Source organism: Vipera berus (genome assembly GCF_964194415.1).
Source record: "Vipera berus genome assembly, chromosome: 4".
In the NCBI taxonomy this organism is placed as follows: domain Eukaryota; kingdom Metazoa; phylum Chordata; class Lepidosauria; order Squamata; family Viperidae; genus Vipera; species Vipera berus.
Genome location: NC_138206.1, coordinates 414,221 through 423,466, shown reverse-complemented (window position 1 = coordinate 423,466; position 9,246 = coordinate 414,221). Strand labels below are relative to the sequence as shown.

Here is a 9,246-nt window from a genome sequence, read left to right as displayed (position 1 = left end):
ACCCCAAAATTTATGTTGTTAAGTGAGACATTTGTTAAGTGAATTTTTCCCCATTTTATGACTTTCCTTGCCACAGTTGTTAAATGAAGCATCGAGTTTGTTAAATTAGTAACATGGTTGCTAAGGGAATTTGAATTCCCCATGGACTTTGCTTCTCAGGTCACAAAAGGGGATCTCGCGGCCACAGCGCAACCGTCATAAATAGGAGCCAGTTGTCAGGCATCTGAATTTTGATCACGTGGCCGTGGGGGACCCTGCAACAGTCGTCAAGTGTGAAAAATTGTCACAAATCACTTTTTTCAATGCCTTTGTAACTTCCAACGGTTACTAAACAAAAAGTTCTAAGTTGAGGACTTCCTGCATTGCATTCAATTTTGACTGAAAAAAAAACCTTAATAATCCTGTTTTTATTAACTAAGATAGATAATCTTTTTTTTTATTTGTATCCTGAATGGTTCAAACTGTTTACAGGGCTAACAATCTTTCCTCAACACATATATGGATAACCAGTGTTTCCAAACAATATAATGTACTACTTCCCTTTTATAACACTGCAGTATAAAAACTCGCTGTCATGCTAAAGAAGACCCCTTTCCTGGCCCCGAGGCCCCCCTCTCCTGGAGCTGAGCCGCCACTGGGGGGGGTCTAGAAGCCTCTTCCAGCTTCAGCCAAAGGAGCCAGCGGCCGCTGGGAGCCCCAATTCTCCCGGTGTTCTCCTAGGGGAGTCGTGCCCAGCCAGAAGAGGCCTCCTCGGAGCCAGGCGGGGAAGAGGCCGAAGCCTCCCGACTCCCTTTGGTCATTGGATCGATGAAGTTGCTCTCCCACTGTCAGTGATCCCTTGACGGTTCTCCTGTTTTACTTCTGAATGAATGGATGAACCTTTATTACCTAAGTACAACTTGTGTACAGTGAGATTGGCTGAGCCTCCCTTCGTGCCCCCCCACCACCACAGTTCAGTGACAACAAACCCACCATCTTGTTACACCGTGTGAGCTAATGGCACCACACACCGGCCTCGCAAGTCAATCATACGTAGCGTTGTTTCCCGTTCAGGAGCCTGACAGCCCACGGATAGAAGCTGTTCCTTCAGCCTGTTGGTAGGGCTGGCTACGCTCCTCTATCTCCTACAGGATGGTAGGAGAGCCAAGAGGCACCCACCAGGGTGTTCAAATGCCTCTTCCTCCTCCTTCCCTTTTACTCCTTTCCCTTTTACTTACTCCAGCTCTACTCTATTCTGTTCTATTCTAATCTTATTCTATTCTACATATTCTATTCTATAATATTCTATTCTATTCTCTACATCTATCCTATTCTCTACTTTACATCTATTCTACTCTATTCTAATATTCTATTCTATTTTCTACATCTATTCTACTCTATTTTAATATTATTCTATTCTATTCTCTGCTTCTAATATTATTCTATTCTATTCTCTACTTCTATTCTAATATTATTCTATTCTATTCTATTCTATTCTATTCTATTCTATTCTATTCTATTCTATTCTACATTCTGTTCTATTCTATTTCTATTCCTAGTCCTTGACTTATGACCGCAGCCGAGCCCAAAATTTCTCTTGCTATGCAAAACATGGCAAAGTTAGGCACACGGTTGTTAAGTGCATCCGGCTTGCCCACTGGCTTGGCTTGTCAGAAGGAGGCACATTTCACACTTGGTGACCGTTGCAGCACCCCCGTGGTTGGACGCGTGGCCACTGGTTCATATTTATGATGGTCGCAGTGTCCTGGGGCCACGTGATCCCCTTTTGCGACCTTACGGCCAGCAAAGTCAGTGTGGACCATGTCGCTAACTTCACTACTGTGCCAAGAAAAGTCGTACAATGGAGCAAAACTCACTTAACAAATGTTTCATTTAGCAACATAAATTTAGGGCTCAGTTGTGGCCGTAACTTGAGGACTGCCTGTGTTCTGAGATGGAGGTTTACGGTTACTGCAAAGGGAAGAGGCCTTAGGAGGCGACGCAGGGCTGCTGGCTGTGTTGGAGGGGGTGAGCCAGGCTGATAAGGGCAGCCAGTCCCTGGCATCGCCCACTTAGAGCACCAGGCCCAGGTCTGCAAGCGCCTGACAAGCCCCAGAGGGCCTGGGGGAGGGGGAGCCAGGCAGCGAGCCCTTCCCCGAGCGAGCCTTGCCCCCAGAGGGGCAGGCCGAGATACCAGGGACAGAGCCCCGGGGTGGGGTGGGTGTTTCTTGCTATGGCATCCCCATCCGGTTCTGCCGCTCTGCCCGGATGCTGGGGGCAGGGGGGGGAGTAGGGAAGGCAGAGGAAAGAGGGCCAGCCCACCCTCCTCAGCCTCCTGCCAGCAAGCCCCACAGAACTCGGCTGGAGCAGCTGAGTGAAGTGGGCCCCTGCAGATGTTCCGGCCCCGGACCGGGGTGAGACTAGACGACCTCCGAGGTCCCTTCTGCAGCTCGGGGGGAATTATCAGAGGGAGCCGAAAGCGGGAAGCAGTCAGGCGAGGTCCGCGGCGAGCCCGACGCAGGCCCGGAGGCTTCTCCTGGGCAGCAAGAGAACCGGGGCCGGGTCTGTCTCGCCGCCTCTCCCGGTCCTTTCGCCCCTTCCCGGCCCGAGCAGCGCAACCGTCGCCCCGCCTGGACCCCCCGCGGCCCCCTGCAAGCCCCACCGGAGCACGCGAGACCCCCGCTCGGCCGAAGGAGGAGTCCGGAGGCCCCAGGGCGATCTCCGCGTGGTCCCCTCTTCTCGCCGGAGGAGCCCGAACGTGAGCGCGGCCAAGGCAGAGACCCCCGAAGCGCCCCTCCCCCCGCCCCAAAGCTCCGCCCACCGCCGAGGGCCCCTCCCCGCGGTCTTCCGCCCACCCCCCCCTCCCACGGGCGCCCCGGGCGGGGGGGGCCCTCCCCGTGGAAAGCGCGGCTGGGCGGCGCGAGGGGCGTGGCCTCGCGGGAGGAGCAGGAGGAGGAGCCGCGCGGGCGGCTCTCGGCCACGCCCCTCTCCCCCGCGCGGCGGCGGGCCGCCTCCCGATTGGCCGAGCGGGCGCGCGCCAGGTTTTAACGGCCGCCGGCCCCGCGAGCTCCGCTTCCGCCATGGCGCCCGGCAAGAAGAGGGCGACGGCCCGGGGCGCCCCGAAGACCTCGGCCCGGGACAAGCGGATAGACGCCTTCCTGAAGGACTTCGACCGCGAGGGTGAGGCGGGGGGCCGGGGCCGGGGCCGGGGGGGCGGGAGGGGGGCCGGCGTGAGCGGGGCGCCTGTCTTGCAGTGAAGGCCCGGGTGGCGCGGGTGCGGGCGGAGGGCGAGAGCCTGAAGAAGGAAGTGGAGGACATGTTCAACATGGAGCTGCTGCGGCTGCCGGTGGCGGTGCGCGAGATGAACTGGCTGGACTTTTACGGTAGGTCCACGACCCCCCCCCCTCCCCCGCCCCCGCCCTTAAGCGCGCCCCCCGCCCGCCGGCTGACCCTCCCCCCTTCTCCCTCCCTCTTGCAGCCCTGGGAGACGACGAGCAGGCCCTGGAGAAGATGGCCTCGGTCAGTGAGTAGCCCGGGGGAGGGCTGGGGGGGCCGAGTCGGGCCGCCTCCCCCCCCCGGCCTCCCGCCAGCTGCCCGGCCTCCTTGCCTCCCCGCAGAACGAGGTGGACATCGCGGAGATCAACGAGCTGGCCTCCCGGGCCGTCCAGACGCCCTTCCGGGTCGCCAAGAAAGGTCAGCGGGCGGGGGAGGGAGGGAGAAGGGCCCGCCTGATGCTCTCGCGGCCTCCCCCCCCCGCCGTGAAGAGGAAGCGTGGGACCCCGAAGCCCAGGCTCTCTGCAGCAGGTGGGGGGGGGGAGGAGGAGATTGCCCAGGAGGAAACATGGTGACCCCCCCCCCCCGCAGATACACCTGGCCCTCAGGTTTACAGGCTTCAGGGAAGGGGGAGAAAAATCATCTGCATCCCTGCAGGATGTGACCTCTTCTGCCTTTTTCCAACCAACACAGCAGTCCTGGACTTGCAGCGGATCACTTAGCGACCCTTCCGTGTTACAAGAGCACTGAAAAAAAAGTGCTCTTTCCTCGCTTATGACCGCTGCAGCTTCCCCGTGGTCACGTGATTGACATTCACAGGCTTGACTCGTACTCGTGGCGTTTGCGGCGTCCTGGGGGGCTCACGTGATCCCCTTTCATGACCTGACGGGGAGCCAGATTCGCTTAACGACCGTGTTACCGGCTTGACAACTGCGGCGACTCACTTAACAACTGGCAAGAAAGGACGTAAAATGGGGCCAAACTCACTTAACAATTTTCAAACATCGGCATTTGTGATTAACAAACTTCACTTTGCTTCCCCTCCTTCCACTCTTAACGATACTCGGGAAAGAGTTCCGGGAAGCCTTGGCTTGGAACCACAACTGAGCCCAGACAGTTGCCCCACTTTACGACTCTTCTTGCCACAGTCGTTAAGGGGATCCCTGCAGTTGTTAGCAACATGGTCTCCATTGACTTTGCTGGCCAGGTGGTCGCAAAAGGGCATCACGTGGTCCCACCTGGATGCTGCAATCGTCATAAATAGGAATCTGTTGCCAAGCATCCAGATTTTGATCACGTGACCCTGGGGATGCTGCAACGGTCATAAGAGTGAAAAACGGCCGCTAGTCCCTTTCTTCCAGTGCCGTTGAACTTCAAATGGTCGCCCTATAAACGGTTGTAAGCCAAGGACCGCTTGCTTTGTCTTAATAAAAAGAAAACCGATCGCTCATGTTGCCCTGGATCACGGGTAGGCAACCTTGGCTCTTTTATGACTGGTGGACTTCAACTCCCAGAATTCCTCAGGAGGGGGGAAACTTTGGCCCCTTCATGACTTGTGGACTTCAACTCCCAGAATTCCTCAGCCAGCGTGGCTCAGCTTGGAAACCTCCCCCTTTCCCCTCAGCGTGGCTGGCTGAGGAATTCTGGGAATTGAAGTCCACGAGTCGTAAAAGAGCCAAGGTTGCCTACCCCTGCCCTAGAAGCTGTGATGGAGCCGGCTGAGAAGCGAGCATTTCCCAGCTGCCCCCACCAGCCCGCCTGTCTCGCCCCCTTCCTCCAAGAGTTTGTGTTCCCCTCTCCCCCCATAGCCAAGCAGGACATTGAGACCATCGACGAAGAAATGGAGACGTCTCTGCTGCCTGCCGTCAAGAAGTCCAGGCAGGAGGACCAGGCTGATCTGGACGTGGCACACCAGAAGGCAGGGAAGGTACAAGTTCGCGGCTCCCCTCCGGACCCCTGCCTGCCGAGCGCTTTCTCTGTCTTAAGGAAGCAGGCAGCCCTCGGGGGGGGGGGGGGCTGCACCCGAAGCCCAGAAGGTTCTGTCTGAGAACGGGTCTTTCTCTGCCAAGTCCCAGCAATAGGACGTTAATGGGTAACAAGACAGCAGAAGGATGAAAAATGAACGGTTGCAGGATTGGGGTATGGCTATTCTAGAAAAGAGAAGGACCAGGGGGGACACGATAGCAGCCTTCCAGTATCTCAGGGGCTGCCCCAAAGAAGAGGGAGTCAAGCTATTCTCCAAAGCGCCCGAAGAAGGCAGGACAAGAAGCAACGGAGGGAAACTAACCAAGGAGAGGAGCAACCTGGCACTAAGGAGGGATTTCCCTGACAGAACAATTAGCCAGTGGAACAACCTGCCTCCAGCAGTTGTGGGTTTTCGAGAATTGCTTGGACAACCACTTGTCTGAAATGGTATGGATGGTGTCTCCTGCCTGAGCAGGGGGCTGGACTAGAGGACCTCCCGCTCTATTCCGAATGAATGAACTGGGCGGGCGGGCGGATGGACCGGTGACCTACGGCCTCAAAAGAGGTTGGGGCTTGGCACAGCAAAGGGCCTGTGGCCGAAGGCGGGCAGAGTCACACCCCCTTCTGCCTTCCAGGCGCAGACCTCCAGCAAAGGGCCTCCGAATTCCAAGAGGACCCGGCCCCCTTCAACCCGATCCAAGCATTTCTCTAAAAGGTAACGGGCAGTCAGCAACCCAGCTGGGGAATCCACAGAACGACCCTGAGCTAAAAATACTCTCCTCTGTCGGAGACTGAAGCAGGTTGAAGCAAGCCCTGCGAACGGAGGTGAAGGAGACGCCGGGTGGGTTGTCCTTCAGGGAGACCCCTGAGGGGGGACACCACGGCAGTCTGGAAACTCCTCCAGAGGAGATCTGGGGGTCCTGGAAGACCACAGGCGTGCAGTGTGCTGCAGCTGCCTAAAAAGCCAGCGCGCTCCTGGGCTGCGTGAGAGAGGAATAGGGGAAGGGCTACTGCTGCTTTACACTGCCCTGGTCAGACTCCCCCCCCCCCCCCCGAGATGGGGTGCTGGTCTCCACAACACGAAAAGGCTGAGGAGCTGGAGAGAGGGCAGGGCAGGACAAGGGGGGTGGGGAGGGCCTCGGAGGCGGAACCCCAGGAAAAGGAACTCCAGGCTCAAAGGAGGGGACGGGATAGCAGGAAGGGGCGAGGGAGGAGGTCGGTTCCCTCAGGACCCGGAGGGGGAGGAGCTTGTGAGGCCTGGGAAGCTGAAGGCATATGGACTTCAACTCCCAGAGTTCCCCAGCCAGCCACCACAACTGCAGCAGTTCCGGTGGCCACGCTTGGACACCCAGAGACCCAGGCTGGGATCGGAGAGGAATTTCCGGACTCTGGAGCCCTTGTGCAAGGGAGCAGCGCCTCCTCCGTCCCTGGAGGTTTTCCAGAAGAGTTTGGGCAGGCATTTCTCTGCGGTGGGCAGAGCAGAGTTGGGAGACAAGACCCCCCCCACACCGCCCCCCAAGGTGCCTCCCGGCACTAAGATGCCTGCCATGATCTCTTCTTCCAGAGGGGAGGACGAAATTTGTCATTTAAATCACAGGAGTCCCGTTCATGAGACTAGCGGTCTAGGGAGGTGGGGGGCTTATCTTCCCGGGCTTGTCCCTCGAGGGGCCGTAATTGGAATGGCGTGCTGAGCAAGGGGGTGGTCTTGATGCCCTCAAGGTCCCTTCAGGCCAGGAATTCCAGTCTAGAGCTCTGGCCGCCCAAATGGGCCACTGACGGCTGCTGCTGTGGTATTTTAGCAGGCTCACCAAAGTGAACCCCGTCACTCCGGCCGGCCAAGGGAACCCCACAAAAGCTGCCACTCCTCTGTTCACACCTGCTGGGAAGTTTGACTCCAGGTGAGCCCCTCTGCAGGCAGGCCTCCGGTGCGGGGCTGGGGGAAGCTCTGGGGAGGGCTGGCCGCCTGACCGACCACCTGTCGGCTTCTGCCCGCAGCGTTTTCAAGACGCCCGGCCTGCGGGCCCCTGCCGCCCACGAGCGGGTCTTCAGCATCTCGGCGAACGGCAGCCCCCTGGCAGACAGGAGCGAGGTCTTCCTCACGGTGCCCCTGGGCGGAGGAGAGGTATGGGTCTGCGGGCGCTTGCGGGGGGGAGGGGGCAGCGTGGAAGCCACCTTTGCCCTCTCGCCTCTCTCCAGGACAGGGGCTTCTCTTTCTCAACACAGAGGTGGCAGCTTCAAGTGGGCACGGGCCGGGGGTCCTTGTGGCTCCTGCATTCATTGTGGGGGGGGGTTGGTGGGCTTGTTTCACCCCCAGGAAAGCCTGGGTCCCACTCCAGACTAACGGCCCTTTCTCCTCTGCACAGAACATGCGGATCAGGGCCAGCGAGCTCTCAGAGAAGGACCTGAGAGGGCTGAACGCCCAGGCCCTGGGCAGCGTGAAGAAGCTGTCGGTGGGTCTGGCTCTTTCTCCGTTCTTCCTGGGGGGCCGGCGGCCTCCCCCTGTCTGGGCTCCTTGGAGCCTGGTCCGGGTCGACCAGCCTTCCCGAATGCCGGGGGTCCCCCTGGAGAGACAGTTGGCCTCCCCATGCCCAAGCACCCCCTGACTCCGGACAGCCAGCCCTCCTGCAGAGGCAAAAACCTCCACGAAGCCATGAAATAACAGCACAAAATAAAAGGGGGCAGGCAAGGCCGCCAGCTCGGCCACAGGGACCGGCAGGGCTGGGGCCGGCTCCACTTCGGGGGCCCCGGAGAGGCTGGGAAGGAATCGGGTGCGAGGCAGAGGCGGAGCCTGCAGGGCTAGAAAAGGCCTCTGCGGGTTGGCAGGTGGGGGGCAGCTCTGCTGGGGGGGGAAGGGGAGGAGGCCTTTGCTGGGAAGTCTCCTCCCTGAGTGGGCCCAGGCTGTGTCCCCCCCCCCCTGCACAGCTTTCCATCCTGAGCGGGGGTGGGGGAGCTCTCCATCCTGGCCCCTCCCGGGAGGAGTCAGCAAGGCGAGAGCTCCTTTCAGCCCTGCGGGGGGGGGGGGGAAGCCATCTGGGCTATTTCCTCTGGGGGGGGGTCCCTTCTGACCACCGGCCTCTGTTCTTCCAGAGTCAACTGTCGCACCTCTGCAGCCGAGTGGGCAGCCATAAGTGATGGCGCCTTCGGCCAGCCAGTTCAGCCGCTCCAGTTCTGGGCCGGGAGACGTCCTCCGGAGGCTGCGGGAGGTGGGGGGGGCAGGAGCCCCACCTCCCAGGGTTCCCGTGTACTCTCTCTCCGTGTTGCTCTCTCTGGGGCGCCCCCTCCCCATTTCCCAGGGCGTACATTGTGTCTGGGGCAGGGAAGGCAAGCAGTTTCCTTGCTGGTCCTGCCTCTCCCCAGTTCCTTCTCACCGTGCCAGATCTGCCGCCGGCTGGCCAGAGCTGCTCTCCGTTATCCAGGGTTGTCCTGGCCGCTGCCAGGAGGCTGACCGGCCTCGCCCTTTTGCGCCCAAAGGACTGCTCCTGCTGTGCCACCCACCGGACGCCAGTCTCCCTCCTCTGGCGGCCTCGGGTCCCCCAGCCGGCCCCAGGGCGCCTCCCGCTCACCTCACTTGCCGCTGTGTGGCCCCGGGGAGAGCCAGCCTCGGCCCTTCACAGCCTGGGGGGTGGGTGGGTGGGGTGAGCAGAACCCCCCCTGGACGAATGCCGGCTGCTTTCCTCCACCCAGGGAATCTTTCCTTCCTTTCCAAGCCTTTTTGTTGTGGCTTTGTGTTTACCCTCTTCCATTAGGCACAATGGCGCCATTTCCTTAACAGTTTTGCATTTAATAATAAAGTTTGTTGTTGTTGTTATTATTATTGTTGTTGTTGTTGTTGTTGTTATTATTATTATTATTATTATTATTATTATTATTATTATTATTATTATTATTATTTATTAAATTTTTATACCGCCCTTCTCCTGAAGGACTCAGGGCGGTGTACAGGGCAATAAGTATCAAAAGTGTAAATACAAAAGTTAAAGAGATTTAAAAAATTAAATAATTATGCCCAAGAATACAATACTAAAAATG

General features: G+C 58.4%; 1 protein-coding gene across 2 annotated transcripts; it reads left to right on the top strand.

Annotated features, from left to right (window-relative positions):
* The first annotated feature begins 2,221 nt into the window (after positions 1-2,221).
* Positions 2,222-9,025, top strand: LOC308667837 (borealin-like). Of its 2 annotated transcripts, XM_081327367.1 has the most exons (10): positions 2,230-3,159; positions 3,234-3,362; positions 3,458-3,498; positions 3,597-3,672; positions 5,061-5,179; positions 5,853-5,932; positions 7,017-7,115; positions 7,213-7,339; positions 7,581-7,667; positions 8,305-9,025. In XM_081327367.1, the coding sequence occupies exons 1-10, from the start codon at positions 3,060-3,062 to the stop codon at positions 8,347-8,349; spliced, it is 903 nt and encodes a 300-aa protein (XP_081183493.1). In that variant the 5' UTR covers positions 2,230-3,059; the 3' UTR covers positions 8,350-9,025. The 2 variants fall into 2 exon arrangements, with proteins under 2 accessions (XP_081183494.1, XP_081183493.1); XM_081327368.1 differs by lacking the exon at positions 7,017-7,115 and having other exon boundaries at positions 2,222-3,159.
* The last annotated feature ends 221 nt before the right edge of the window (positions 9,026-9,246 follow it).

Excerpts from the sequence above, each read along its gene's own strand:
- LOC308667837 (XM_081327367.1), top strand. The coding sequence starts at position 3,060 with ATGGCGCCCGGCAAGAAGAGGGCGACGGCCCGGGGCGCCCCGAAGACC. Across the intron at positions 3,499-3,596 it reads CCCTGGAGAAGATGGCCTCG|AACGAGGTGGACATCGCGGA; the intron begins GTCAGTGAGTAG and ends GCCTCCCCGCAG. Across the intron at positions 5,933-7,016 it reads TCCAAGCATTTCTCTAAAAG|CAGGCTCACCAAAGTGAACC; the intron begins GTAACGGGCAGT and ends GTGGTATTTTAG.